General features: G+C 36.3%; 1 protein-coding gene across 4 annotated transcripts in view; it reads left to right on the top strand.

Moving 5' to 3' along the window:
• Window positions 1-15112, top strand: part of SRPK2 (SRSF protein kinase 2) — an 87001-nt gene that overhangs the window by 42482 nt on the left and 29407 nt on the right. For 3 of the 4 annotated variants that reach the window (XM_083858924.1, XM_083858923.1, XM_083858922.1), the window contains exons 2-6: window positions 1802-1953; window positions 7754-7862; window positions 8410-8497; window positions 8759-8846; window positions 13909-14015. In XM_083858924.1, coding sequence (XP_083715050.1) covers window positions 1802-1953; window positions 7754-7862; window positions 8410-8497; window positions 8759-8846; window positions 13909-14015 — 544 coding nt within the window. The remainder of the gene's footprint in view (window positions 1-1801; window positions 1954-7753; window positions 7863-8409; window positions 8498-8758; window positions 8847-13908; window positions 14016-15112) is intronic. The other variant, XM_083858921.1, reaches the window with a different exon arrangement.

The following is a 15112-nucleotide window of genomic DNA, read 5'->3' on the forward strand; positions in this document are numbered from 1 at the left end:
GGTCCTGTGCCCAGCAGATGAAGTTTCAGGGTTTGTAGTGTTTACCATAGTTTGTTAGGTGAAAGCTTTCAGATCAGGTGTGGGAGCTGTCAGCTTGCTGACTCTGTGAAACCAGGCTAGTTCCTGAAACCAGGAGGGCCAGTAATCCAGTTTGTAATAACATTAGCTGGTCAGAGAATGTGCTGAACCTTCCATTTGTGGTTTAATTTCCTCTCAGTGTACCAGATAAAGACATCTGTTGGGAGCCAAAAATGAAAGAGAGAGGCAGACAACCAACATAATTTTAAATGGGAACATGTGCAAATATATTTATTTTTCATCCTACAAATGGATCCCTTCTTTGTCTTCTGCCTAGTTTCATGTAGTTAAAAATTATGTAAATTCATTTACTTCATTAGATTACTCATCATAACTTAAATAATTGGTAAATTAGTTCAAAATACCCCTTTATAAATCTGACCATTTATTGACTGAAGAATCTTATTGTCTGAAAGGGGTAGCAGGCAAATAAATTTGGTATGGAATGCAGCTTGCAATGATGTTCTTTTAAGCAAAGGTGTAATAGCAGCTGCTGTGCAGGTGGTGAATATTGCCAGTGGCATTTTTTTCTGACCAGCCACATTCTCTTTGACACCAGATGCTCTGTCTGTCTTGAACAACTGGAGTGTGTAAAAAGAAAAAGGAATTATGACGTAGAAGTGGGATAAACATAAGTACAGTTTTTACTCATGATGAAGGAATTATTTGGGTCTTAATTCTAGGTGCTTGAAACATCAGCAAATTACAGATTTCTGGTTTTTTATTACATGAAGGACAAGATACGGTGTTTTTTAAATGTGGCTAATTTGAAATAGATTATAAGTGTCAGTTACAGCAGCTTTTGATGGCACAAATGCTTTAAGTTACTTTGCAGATGTATTTAGAAATTATATCCTTCTAATCTGTAAGAGGTATGAATACAAAAAATAGCACCATCAACCTGTTTGGGGAAGGCTTTCTTAATTATATGATAAAAAGGTCATATCACTTCAACCCTGGACTTAAGTCTATTGAAAATACTCAGTTTTGAAATGTGAGTAGTTTGTAGTTGTACCAAGTACAGCTTTCTTCAGAACAGGCTATAAAATGTATTTCACTTCAGTTGTTTTTTTTTTTTTTTTTAAAAATGGAGCTGCAGGACAAAAAACCCCACCCATCTCTAGCCTGGTGGTGTCAGACTTAGTTGATTTTGTTTTGTTTCTTTTTAATTTATTCGTGTGTATTAAAGCATGTGATATGCTCTGGGATGAGCATTGCAGACTACCTGGGAAAATTAGTTTCTTTCTCTTACTTTCTAATAGATGTTTTCAGTATTTTGTATAATGATACAGCTTTCCACAGTGCTGGCAGCAGCTGCAGAGGAGGAGTGAATTAAGATTTGGGTCAGTATCTCTAGAAGATTGTTTCTTGCTGTGCATTAATGGGGTCTTTCCTACTTCAGCTAGCAGGCAGGAGCATTTGAATAACTTGATATTCTTTGAAAAATAGTTCTCCTCAGCTGTGCTCAAGAGGATGGGTCTAATGTCTCATTTGCTCATAAGGAATTGCAAAAGCTCATCTGATTACATACTTTATGTGTCTTCTGCAAGCTCTTTCACTTGAGCCCTGCTCTTGGTTTGCCCAGGTTCCTCTCTGTCCACGCCTCCCGTGTCCCACAGGGGATATAAAAAGTGACAGTGAGAGCATGAGATGCTTCACTGGTTTTTCATCCCCCCTGAAGGAGGAGGCTCCTTACCAAGTGTGCTGTGTGTTGTGTTTCCAGGCCAGAGCCTCAGCAGAAAGCCCCCTCTGCACCCCCACCTCCTCCGCCGCCCCCGCCGCCGCCCCTGCCGGAGCCCGCCCCGCCTGAGCCAGAGGAGGAGATTCTGGGCTCTGACGATGAGGAGCAGGAGGATCCCGCAGATTACTGTAAAGGTCAGTGCACTTCACCCCTGCTGGTGCGGGTAGACACTGTCATGCCACTCTTAGTTCTGGTTCTTGAGGGATTTTTAAAGAGCTGGTCTTTATTTATGGAGTTTACTTATACAAGAATTAGGAACAGCTCTTCATTTCAAGTCCCAGTGCATAATTGTCTTTAGCATTCATTTTTCACTTAGCCATAGTTTCTTTATACATTTTCCAATAAATAGACAAGTATGGCATCCCTATATTCTTCCTGATGTCTCAATTATAAGAATAGAGAATAAACTTCCTTTGATTCGTGTGAGTTGTAAGAGAAACAAAAACACCCAAGCCAGGACAAACAACTCCTCACACTCCTAAACATTCTAAAATGCCTTGGTGTTTTAAGGCATTATAAATTTATTTTTTTTAACTGTATCCTTTTTTCTTCCTTTCTTCTCTTACTTGCACTAGCCTAAGATGTTACATGCTTCTTTTCCACATGGTGTTTTTCATAGCTCTCAGCATTGTCTGAGTCTCTCTACATCTTCATTTTAGCTCAATTTCCTTAATTTTTGTATTGGTTATATTCAGTTTCTAAATATTGTTAAGTGCATAAAAGCTTGAATGTGGTATAACAGTGTCAGTAGTTAAGTTTATTTTTATGTCACTGCTAAAGTTGCAAGTCTGTTCCCATTAGGGTAGAATGTACACTACACTCACATAAAAAATTATAAATAACAGTTCTAGCAACTCTGTGTTACCCATCATAGTAGATTTCAAGAATACATATATACTTACATAAGAATTTTATCACTTCAGATGAATGTTTTTGAATAGTCAAAAAAACACTCTATGCATCTTGACTATATCTGGTATTCTGTATTTCTTATACCAAAAAGCACTTCCTGTGTCAAATATGATAATGTCTTCTTAATCAGAAGTTTCTGTATAAGCCTGGAAATGTACTATTTTAGGAATTCCCCTTTGCAGATGGAAAAGTGTTTCATATTTACATATTTAACAATGGAAAGTGACTATTTCATTTTGGCGTAAAAGGTTTTATTAATATATTTCAAATATATAAGTGGCTTACAAATATCAGTAGTGAAAGCCAAACAGTGAACTCAAACTGATGAGTCAAAAGGGAAAAGAAAGACATGTTGCTAAACCATGCTCAAATATTCTGGTTTGGTTTTTTATTGTTTGTGTTAAAATATATTTGTTATGTAAGATAAGTCCTTCTGTGTCTTTGACATGTTTTATCAGTGAATAAGGGTTTGTTTAAACATCTGTGTACCCATAAACATCTATATTTCCTTGAGATTAGGCATTTCAAAGCTCTGACTTTATTCTTTCCTGAAGTAAGGGCTGCATTTAATTTCAAACAATCCATTGTTGTCTGTTTTCCAGTATCCCTTCCAAAATGTCACCATCTGCAGAAGCTAGATCACAAAAAAAAAAAAAATAGTCTAAGTTGAGAGCCTGCTTATGAGTTGCCTGTTTAACTAGAGCAGGTCAGTAGTAAGATTTGTATACTTTTGAAATAAACTACATGTTACACTAAGAATACTTGCAGGCTTCCTGAAAAATTAAAGGGAACTTCTGAATGCATAAAGGTTCTTTTGAATTCTTCTGATCCTGAGGCTTTGAATTTTTGAAAGTATATTAAGGATGGTTCAAGCTTGGGTTCATTTGGATGTCATGATCATTACTTGTTTCTACAAGAGCAGTGCCTTTGTTGCTTCAGTTGAGGATTTACTTATTTTCTGATCCTAATTTCCTGTAAGTCTGAGCAGTGCATTTCCTTCTTTCAGTCTGCTGGCGTGGAACTGAAGAAAAGGTCACCATAAGGATCTGAATTCCATGACCACATTGGGATTTGTTTATATATTTTATATTCTGTATAGGGAATGAGTAAGTTATTTGGTAAAGAACTCCAGAATGGATTTTAGATACATTTTCCATTTTTTGAGAGATTTTTTATTAGTTTGAATATCTTCTTCTGTTTTGGTAGCCTAATCTGTATTTACAGAGGGAAAGATAAAGATTTGGAAATTATCATTAATCACTGAAGTGTCTCTTTTATTTCTAATTTTGTCTTCAAAATGGCAGTCTTCCAGGATTTTTGACTGAGGCCCAGAGCATACTTCTCAACCCCAGTCTGAAATTTCATAGGAGGGAAAATTTTGATGATGAGTATATAATTATTTTTTTCAGGAATTCAACATACGACATGCTAGCTGTACTTCCTGTTGAGTATTTTTGTTACTGATTTTATTTTTAAGGGTATGTTACTGTTACATCTTGACCACATTACGTGGTGATTAGTAAATAGTCATAGTAGTGGTTTTTAATGAGGAAATTGGATCGGTTTATATTAGCACCTGATGTGAAAGAGACTGACTAGCAGCCATCTGTGAAAAGCAGACGAACTTCCGTTCCCTGGGAGTTTCCTCCAGGGCCTGTTTAAATCTGTGACATTACTTCTGTTCATGTCATTGAATTTGCATAAAATGCTTTTCAAATATTTACTTGTTTAAGGAATGGAAGTATCGAATGTCCAACTGCATGATTTTTTGAAGGGTACTTTGTAAAGCTGGTTTTTCTTCTCTGAAAAGCCTTGAAACACTTGGAGTTGTTTTTTTTTTTCAAGAGTGTGTTGTGTCATGGATGTAATTGGAATTTTTTGCTTCTCTGATCATCTTCTCTGTCCCCTGGAGATGTCTCCCATTCATCCAGTTCACAAAGGGAATAATTCCCTATACAAAGATAGAATGAGCCAGCTACAATTACTAATACATTCAGGAGACTTTCAGGAATAATGATCTCATTTTTCTGACCCTCCTTCTTGCATGCATGTAGCTAGCTAGCTGTGAGAGACACATTTTTTTCTGTGTGTGCTACAGTGAATAGTACAAGAGAGTGGTTTTTTTCGTTAGGTTATCATCAATGCCACTTATACATTGTATATTTTAAAATACCAGTATTGTTTTTCCAAAAGTAATTTTTATCAACTTGTTAATTTTGCATAAATGTCGTCTTGTTACTAATACTTAGAAATATGTTTGGTATCATAGAGAACTTAAATTATTACATTCATCATAGGATGACACTAGTTTTCAAATGCACATAACTAAGTGGGTTGTTACCTGGTTGTGCACAACCTGTAAATGCATATGTTGCTGATATGAATAATCAGAGTAATGTTTATAGTAATGGTAACAGATTATTTCCAAAGCTGCTCCTGTTGTGAGTTAGGACAGTGGAGAGTATCTTGTGAAAGATATATATACTCATGTGCTATATATGCTACCTCTGCTGGCATCTGTCACATATGCTGGTGTATTGCTATAATTAGTTATGACAGTGGTGTGTAGGGATCAAAACAACATAATTTTTACATATATAGTATTGTTATGCTTCCAACACTTAGAGTTTACTAAAATAACCAACCAAGCCCCAGTTATTAACTTTGGTGTCTTTGTCTGATTTCCTCTCTATGCTGTTTTCTTTTCTGTCAGTGATGGGAAGAAACTATCACAAGTTTTTGATTATTTTTGACCCTTTGAAGCACAAGTATGCCAGAAGCTATTTGTAGAGTCAGATATAAAAGGCATTTGTTTGCCTAAACTGTTCCTAGAAACGTGTTTTCATCTGTGATGGTGTTTTATGTGGAAGTCTCATATAAATTTTGCAAATCATCAGATTTGATTCACTTCACAAATGCAAACCTTTTCCGTAATGGAAAGGTAGAATTCCTGTATGTTCTCTTAACTTTCCTCTTGCATCTGTGACTTCATCATCCTGCATAGAATTTTGTGGGGAAAAAAATTACCAAGTAATTATATTTTTGTTTGTTTTAAACCAGTCAATAGCTGTCTTAAATAATGATTATATTTATCCAGATTATTAAATATCTCCATCAGCTATTACTAGAACGATGCTTAAATAGACAAAATGAAATTTAGTTTTGTTTTTAATTTTGTATCAGTATTGATTCATGTGTTTGTGTTTATTCAGCAAAATTTCTATAATAATGAAGCTGCAATAGACTCAGGCTTCATATGTGGCTGATACTGTTTGTGTTTGCAGATGGCTGGTGTAATAGTCAACCCTTACTCTCTCTAAGTCCATGTCCCCCTTCTCTACTGGAGACTAAATCCAGTCAGGTGTTCCAAAAGTGATCTGGTTTTTGATTTGGAACAAAGGAGCTCCCACATGGCAGTGTGGGCATCCTTACTGAGGTTGGCACAACTCAGCAGTGGAAATGAAAGTATCATTTTACTTTGCTGGGTGAGTTGTCCTGGCATCTTTCGTGAACATTTCCTTCCCAGTGATGGGAGGGCTGGGGATGTCTTCCCCAAGGGAAGGGTCAGCTTTTGAGTGAAGCTGTTCCTACTGTTTGCTGAGCTTGTAGTTACACCTTAGCACATATATCTCAAAGCTCTGTGTGTTTTAGAGTTTGTTAGGCACACCAGCATCTAACACAATACATCATTTAAGTTTTATCCTTCTCCTGAGTTTGTTATAATCATTACAATAATTGTCTGTTATAGTCATTATAATTCTGTAGCACAGTTGTGTTAAATTTATTAATCTGCTCTGGCAGCATGCAAGAGTTCTTAAAAGAACTGTTCACCTTCTGTTAAGGCAGAAGATGTTATTAACAAAAAAAGAACATAAATATATCCAGATTTGACATCACTCTTCCCACAGATAAAAGGAGATAAGAGAGAAGTCTCTGTTTTAAATTCAAGGAATTAAGTTATAAATTGACATTGTTGTCTTAACCAGTTCCAGCAAGATTTTCAGGGAATTCAAAACAGATCCAGAAACTTTGAGAAAGTAGTCTGAAGTTTTTCTGATTCTAAATGGGTTAGTCAATAACTGAGGATCCTGCCAAAGGACAATTGGGCATGACACTGTGAAGGACCAGAAACAAAGAAGTGGTTCTTTGAAAGCTGCTGTGAGTTTGCTGCTGGTGGGTTATTATTTGTTTGCAGTTTAGACAAAATTATGGATGTTATTGTTGGTGTGTTAAGGTCTGAATAAAAATCTTGTGTGTTCATTGTATTCCCTGTGTTTAACTAGGAGTAAGAATGTCTCCCAAAATACAAAGGAAATAAAAGGCTTCATTACATCTCCTAGAAACCTGAGTTCCAGCTTGCTCTGTCCTCTTGGCCTTTCTGCATAATGGGGTTGTGGAGAAACTGTGTAGTTGTTGAAATTTGGACGGCAGACTTTAGTTATGAAAAAGCAGTTCAGACAAAGGCCAGAGCTGCTTTCTCTTCTTCCTCCTCACTGTAAAACCCTCAGACGTCAGAAAAATGCACTGCTGCTGTGGATCAGGAGCCAAGTAGAAGAGCATCAATGAAGTCTGCATTGTTCTTAACATTTTCTCAGGAAGTATTTTATTGCTGCTTTTATTACTCGAAAGCAAATGGGAATTAAAACAATCTCTGTTGAGATTCTGCAATCATCCAAAATATACTGGAGAGGCTTCAAATATGATAAAGAAATAATGTAGATCTTTTCTGCACTGTCTATCAAAGTGGAAGATAAGCCCGAGGAAATAGAGAACAGATGGTAATATTACCATAAATAAAAGCCATAAGAGAGAAGGGTGAATAAACTCTACAGTAGTTACAGGACATGAGTTTTTTCCCTCCAGGCCAAGCAAGGCAGAATTTTTACCATTAAAATTTTCTTTATATTTCCTATTTATAGTACAGGACAATTTCAAAAGGAAAATTTATGCTACCAGAAACTGGGAATTAATGTTTATTTTCAAAATATTCTTTTTTTTCTATTATTTTTTTTTTCATGGAAGGAGGCTATCATCCAGTGAAAATTGGTGATCTTTTCAATGGCCGGTATCATGTTATTAGAAAGTTAGGATGGGGACACTTCTCTACAGTCTGGCTATGCTGGGATATGCAGTAAGAAAACTATTTATTTTCCTATACTTTTTTCTTAATACGTTATTTTGTTTGCAGTAACGTTTGTTTTATATGCATGATAAACTTATGTAAACGTTTACTATAATTTCGTGCAGAAGGATACCTACAGTCTTATTTTGCTCTTGATTAATGGTGTAGTTTATAAAAACTGTCAGAAATAAATGTAATATATTTTCTTTGACAAATTAGTTTTGCTTATTGAATTTGCATGTTGTCTTGAGCATGCAAGAATAAGCTTTTTAAAATTCTTTTGTATCTTTAATGAAAAAAATACAGTTAGTTATCATTAAATGATAAAATGTGTAAGCAGATTCCTCTCTTAGAGACACTAGCAGCAAGGAGACTAAATACTCAGTAAGTTACACTGTTTACAGAGTAAGGTTAGAAGTTGTTGTTAAGTGTAATTTCAACATTTTATGTAAAAATGTATTAGACTATGAAATGCTCTATTTAGAATTTCCCAACCTTCAAAGTATGTTTGTTTTAGCTCAGTGTACATGTTGAAAATGTTTTTCTTCTTTTCAAGGGGAAAAAGGTTTGTTGCAATGAAAGTTGTAAAAAGTGCCCAGCATTACACAGAGACAGCCTTGGATGAAATTAAGTTGCTCAAATGTGTAAGTATCACTATTGCAATACAGTGTTCAATAACAACAATAACAGTAATAGTGAATTAAAAAACCACAGAGAATTGATTTTAGATGCTTGGTTTTTTTACATATTTTCCTCTAAACATTTGGTTTACTATGAGTTAACATGTTTTTTGAAGCTCCAAAATACTTAAATTCATGTGGAAATCTAACTAATTAGTATTTTAAAGTGAATTATTTTAAAGTGAATTTTTTCCTAAAATGTCAGTGTTTGCATTCTTGGTTTAGGTTCGTGAAAGTGACCCTAATGATCCCAACAAGGATATGGTTGTACAGCTAATTGATGACTTCAAAATTTCTGGAATGAATGGAATTCGTATCCTTTTGAGAACATGGCATTCTCATTAAAAATGTTCTACTGGAATAGTTAAGCATTTAGTTCTGGATTTTTTCTAGTTAATCTTACTTCAAATATACAAATTATAAACACCAAAATGTATGTAGATGCAAACAGAAGTGCAGTGTCTAGGGCACTCTCTGGGGTGAAAGTAACCTAGCATTTCCTAAACACAATGCAAAATTAAAAAAGAAGTTCTATGTATCCTGTCATGGTCTGGTAGAACTAGAGTTAGATTACTTAAAAAATAGAGTTTACTGAAAACATTTGTGATAACTGAAGCTTACAAGAAATATTTTTTTTGTTGTAGACTGGTAAAGAGAAATTGTCAGTGTCATGAAAAAGCTGGTTTCTGCTTCCTTGTGGGAAGTCATGGAGATGCTTCTCTTGTTCATGTAATCATTTTTTGGCCAGGTGTTAACCTTGTTTTTGGCAAAGGTTGTAAAGCTTAGTCTTTAAAAGTTTCCTTTAAAAAAAACAAAAGAGGGGTGGTAGAAAAAGAGAGCAATAAAGTAAAATATAACTGACTCATTCTCGGATGAATTTTGATCTGTGAATATATTTGATTTTAGAGTTGAGCTAAACTGAGTTCTCTCTGCTAATTATATTAGGTATTTTAACAGCTTATTACATTACTGTGCTGTCATTTACTGTTACAGCTGGACTTACGTGTGTACCTGTTGTGTTTTTGAGCCCAGTAGCAGACCTCATTGTTCATGGGTCATACTGCCAGAGAGACAATTCCTGCTCTAGAGTGCCTCATTATACATCGATTTTGGTGATGTGCCTTCAGTCTTCAGCAGATCAGATTAAGGTACCTTTCACCAACAGCCGTCTTCTAGGAGAGGAGTGTAGAAGGTGACTGTCAGTAGATCTGAATGCTCACTAGAAAGCATCCTTCCAGACAGAAGTGTGCAGTTTTCATCCCATTCATCTGTCTCTTGACATTAATTTGGATATGTGGTGAGAATGAGAGTGTGGGGTCAAGTGTTCTCAGGTACAGACTGGTGTCTAATCTCCTTTTCCCTTGTCCTGTTTTTATTTGTTTTCATCTGACAGTAGTACAATTGAAGAATAATTACTTTTAGAAACCAAAAATTTTGATTTACTGTTTTATCATAAAACACTAATATGAAATAAGGAGTATGATAATGCATTCATAGCTATACCTAGAAATAACTTATCTGTTTATCAGAGCAATTTCTGAATAATGTTCTTAAATTCTTGCTAAGATTCACGTGTATTTATACAACTGTATTAAAGATGAGGGCTGTTTCAAGGTGTGAAGAGTAAATTTTGTTAGTGATAATACTTTAAAAGCATATCCAAACGTACATCTTTTTGCAATACAGCACTTACACTGAGAAAGCCAAAAGAAACCATGTGCTAGTGAAAAATAAAGGGTCAGGTAGCTTTGTATTGGCAGATGAAAACTGGACAGCTGATGTTGATTTATTCTATTTTAAGTTTTGCCGTCATGAAAACTGGCAGTACAGAAATTTTTATGTAGAAGGCAAATGTTCCTGCCTTACTGAAAAGTACATTTTCCAGAAAAGTACCAGTCAGTATACAGGATGGTCTGATACTGGACTCAGATTTAAATTGCATCTGGAAGTCTGTCAAAGTCCTGACTGCCAGCAAAAAAATGATACTGAGTATCTTATGCTTTGAGTTTTTCCTGAGAACAGCTTGTGCATCCTGAGTTACTTCAGCAGTGGTTGGTTACACTGACTATTTCATCAGCTCCTTTTTAAGTTCTAGGGAAAATAATCTTTGGTGTAAGTTCTCTTAGGATGGAGCAGGTAATTAATTTTAATGTTTTGTTGCTGTTAACTTTTTAAAATGCCGTATTAGTGCTGCATTGGTGTCACTGAGTTGCATAGGTTGAGAGATATAGAGTAATTTGAGATTTTTTTCCATGTTCTGCTTTTTCCAGCTTCCTTTGGGCAAGTCACTAAATATCTGTTGCTTGACTATAAAATAAAATAACATATGCTTCATAGAAGCATATTGGTTATAGAATGCATTTAAAAGCTAAAACAAGACAGAAAAGAGGTGAGTGAATCCTTTGGATGGCTAATACCATAAAATGGAGCTTCCAAACAGGGAAAATTGTCAAGAACCTGTAGAACAGAGCTGGGAATGTGCAGAGCCGTTGGCTTGCACTGCAAACTGTCATCTTTCTCCTAGGAGCTGTAGTAAGTGTTTATATACAGAGGAATTTTAATAACTAGACTGATAAATTTTTAGCTACTTGTATATTTTACAAAGATTGCAATTATGACTTTTTAATGAAATAACAGAATTCATGATCACGTGCACCTTGTTTTCAGTAAGTGTGAATTATTGTTTGTTTGCAGTGGACATTTATTAGAGCCATAATAATGTTCATTTCAGTGTAGCATTTTTTTAATGAAAGATTCAGATAATCACATAATGAAACAAATGGTTTGAGAGACAAATGGAGAAAATAAAGAAGGAAACATTCCCACACAGTCAGACATTATAATGATTGTAATAAAGGCATCTGCAAAGTATATAGAGTATTAACTAAATGTCATAGTACCTAGATGCTGCCAGTCCAAAAGCAAACAAGAGGCATCCTGAAGTTTTCTGTGCTGGTACTGGAGCTTAACTAGCCTTTAGCCTTTGTCATATTTCTAAATGCTTGAGTAACTTGTATTTGTAGAAAGATAGATAGTTACAGGTAGGATTTGAGTCAAGAAAGAACAGCTCTCAGTACTTAAACCTGTCAGCTGATTAATGTTGCATTTACTCTCCTGCTGTGCTTAGTTTCCTCCTGTGAGACATCCCCTGCGCTGCTTTGAAGAGCATTTCACAAGAAGTGTGTCTGCTAGGTGGGCTTCAGGGTTTTTTTCCTGCAGGACTGTTTGGACCTGCTCACCAGTTATATTATGGGTGCTGTAGGAGGATCCTGGGACTTGCAAGGCTGGTTTCCTAATAGTTAATGCAGAGCTTTTCCAAACCCTTTGTTCTGGACAGTCTAGCTTAAGGTTAATGTTTTTCAGATCAGGCTAGTAAATCAGACAGTAGTCACATTTTTGCATACCTACTCCCAACACTGAGCCTGCTCTATATCTTCTCTCCATTCCAGTTGTCTCTCCAGTATGGAGTGTCCCTTGAGGTTGTCTAAGTCCTCCCAGCAAAATGTTGCAATCTATTTTTTTCAGGTAGACATCTGTCTTTCTGGTGACCCTCTTTCTGCCTGCCTCTGCCATTCCTTAGTCTTCCTTCTTGGCGCTCTCCCCTTGCCTCTCAGCTGTTTACTTCCCTACATCCCTTTCTCTTCTGGTTACTGGCAAGGCTAAACATTTCTGTAAGTGCAAGGAATGTCAGGAATGTGCATTGGAGTCTGCAGCAGCAGTGGTCTGAAGGACTGTGGGCGGGTGTCCTATATTTCATTTCTAAATGTTGCGGTGTCCTGCCTTTTTGCAATCTGTGTTGCTGTAGCTTTGCAGCTTTACTGCGTGGGCTCAGTTAATGAGCCTTGCAGAGCTCAGGAGCTCTGCTTGGCCTGGATGATGGCTGTGTGCTCTACTAGGGACTTGTGTTCATTGTGGGGTAAAGTAACCAAGACTATTTCCTCGTCTGAATGGAGTGGAGCTCTGGGTACACCCAGTTGATGTGAGTGGGAAGTGACTACTCGGTGTCTCCTCTAATACAGGAATTCAAGAATGTGAAATGAGATGAACAATTGGCAACAGTTGTGGTACAGCTCTTCACACTGTGCTTTGACCAGTCTTGAGACCTTTTACTGTTGGTGTAACTTCAGTATAGAAGGTGCAGATGTTAAAACTTGAGTTACCTTTATGAATATAGGTCGGTAGTTGAGAAGAATGTGTGATAAACTGACAGACAAAGTAAGTTTCATTTTGACACATGACAGTGACTCTTAAAATCATTGCCAAGAGTCTAGTTAATAAAACTTGGAGAAGTTAGCTAAGATTTCTTAACAGTGTAGAAGTGGTCATCTATATGAATGGTCTCTGGCATAGTCTAATTCATTGAGATTTTCCTGCAGTATCCATCAATTTTTGGTTATTTATATTACATTTTTCTTTGCAAGGTTTTAGTATCATGTAGTTAAGATTTTAACATCCTTTATGGTTTCCAGGTCCATTAAGGTCATTCCCAGCTCATGTTTGAGGATTAATTTGTTATAGTCTAACTTCTTGCCAGAGAGTTGTGGATGGTAAAACTTCAAATTACCTTCAATATCTGAAGATTTTCTCAACAGAAAGACAACCTACCCAGGCATGTAGTCAGCCAAGGACAGTGTAGAATCTCTTAACTTAGAAAGCCGTTGAAGCAGAAATCATAAGAAGTTCCTACATCGTGTTTTCTCCTAATAATCTCCCCTGATAATTGACTGTGGCCTCTGTCAGGGGCCAGTAGTCAATGCTGTGTCAAATTAAACATGTTGACATTGTGTTTTTGCATGTTGCTTCTGAGTTCTGCATTTTTTTTGTTTGAGAGTTCTTCGGTGATTGCCATTATTCTCTGCAGTTGAAACTGCGGATCTTAAGAGACCCATTGTCATACTATGTTAATATTTCTTGTCAAGTGACTCTATTGAGCTTAATAAAAAAATGGTTATTCTGGTTAATTTTCTAAAACACAGTACGATTTTGTTATTAAAACCTATTCATATAATTTAAAATCTATTATAAAAAGAGATCATGGGCCAAATCAGTACTTTCAGCTGTTACAAAGAAGAAAAAATGAGTTAGTTACTTTTTACAGTTACTTTCTTAATTATTCACCTTAATGCTGTTGTTAACGTGTAGAAGTAATGGACAAGATTTGAGTAATTAAAATGTTTTATTTTAATTTCTTCTGCAGTTGGACACTGGTTCTGTATGGGTTTATATGTAAATGACACAAGGTACCAAAGCTCATTGTAGGGGGAACCATTTTCCCTCTGAAGGGTCTGAAGACTCCTTCAGCCAGAGCACAAGCCAACATTTGTGCTGATCTCATGAACAAGTTTATTTGAAAGTTATCCTTAATGAAATTACAGATGTCTGCATGGTCTTCGAAGTACTTGGACATCATCTTCTAAAATGGATAATCAAGTCCAATTATCAAGGCCTTCCTATCCGTTGTGTAAAAAGCATAATTCGACAGGTAAGTTTTGTCAGTATTTTAATTAGGTTTTTCCACAATTGTTAACAGTTTGAAGGTTAGAATTACGATATTTGAACTGACCTCTAAGGTAATTTTATTTTAATCTCAGTGGGATTTGCAAGAGGATTTTAATGGGTAGCCTGCACTGCTGCATACAGGGATTTTTGGGGTGTTTGCATTATGTTTTTTAATTGAGGTTTCCTATGATAAGGGAGTTTCCTGAGCTGCTTTAGAGAATAAAAAGTTGAAGCAATGAGTCTTTTTCATAGATGTGAAGATACTCACATTAAATTGCAGTTTGGTACATGTCACGCTTCTAAATAAAATCTGGAAACTAAATGATTGTAACTGTGGAAAATAATACCATGATGATGATGATGAACAAAAATGGTATCTCCCTGAAAAATGAAAATACCCTGTTCTTTAAAGAAATTGCTGTCTGTCTGTATTTAAGTTTTTGTAGAGTCAGAGTTGATAGCAAGTTGAAATACTGCAGAACATTTCATTGGGATGTGTTCTTTCAAAATATGTTCTTTTGCTAATCTGTGAAAATCAAGTTGCTGAGGGGCAATTTTATGGAGAAAGTGTTTCAGCAAGGAGAAAGCATGTATGTAATACATCATAGAGTGAATTCAAGGTGGAAAAGGCCTGAAAGAGCATCAATTCCAACCATAAACCCACTGTCAAGTCCACCACTAAACCATGTCCCTAAGTGCCACATCTGTACTTCTTTTAAATATCTCCAGTGGTGGTGATGCCACCACTTCACTGGGCAGCCTTGCCTTGGCAGCATTATCAGTTCTTCAGGGAAGAATTTTTTTCCTGATACCAATCTAAACCTCCCTTGGTGCGACTTGAAGATACTTCTGGTCCTGTCACTTGTTACCTTGGAGAGCAAAGCGACCCCCATCTGGCTACAGCCTCCTTTCAGGCAGTTCTGGAGTGAAGTCCCCCCTCAGTCTCCTTTTTTCTACAGACTAAACACCCCCAGCTCCCTGCATCAGACTTGCATTCCAGACCCTTCCCCAGCCCTGCTGCCCTTCCCTGGACAGGCTCCAACACCTCCATGTCTTTGCTGTACTGAGGGCCCCAAAACT

This window comes from Zosterops lateralis, assembly GCF_965231275.1.
Source record: "Zosterops lateralis genome assembly, chromosome: 4".
NCBI lineage: Eukaryota > Metazoa > Chordata > Aves > Passeriformes > Zosteropidae > Zosterops > Zosterops lateralis.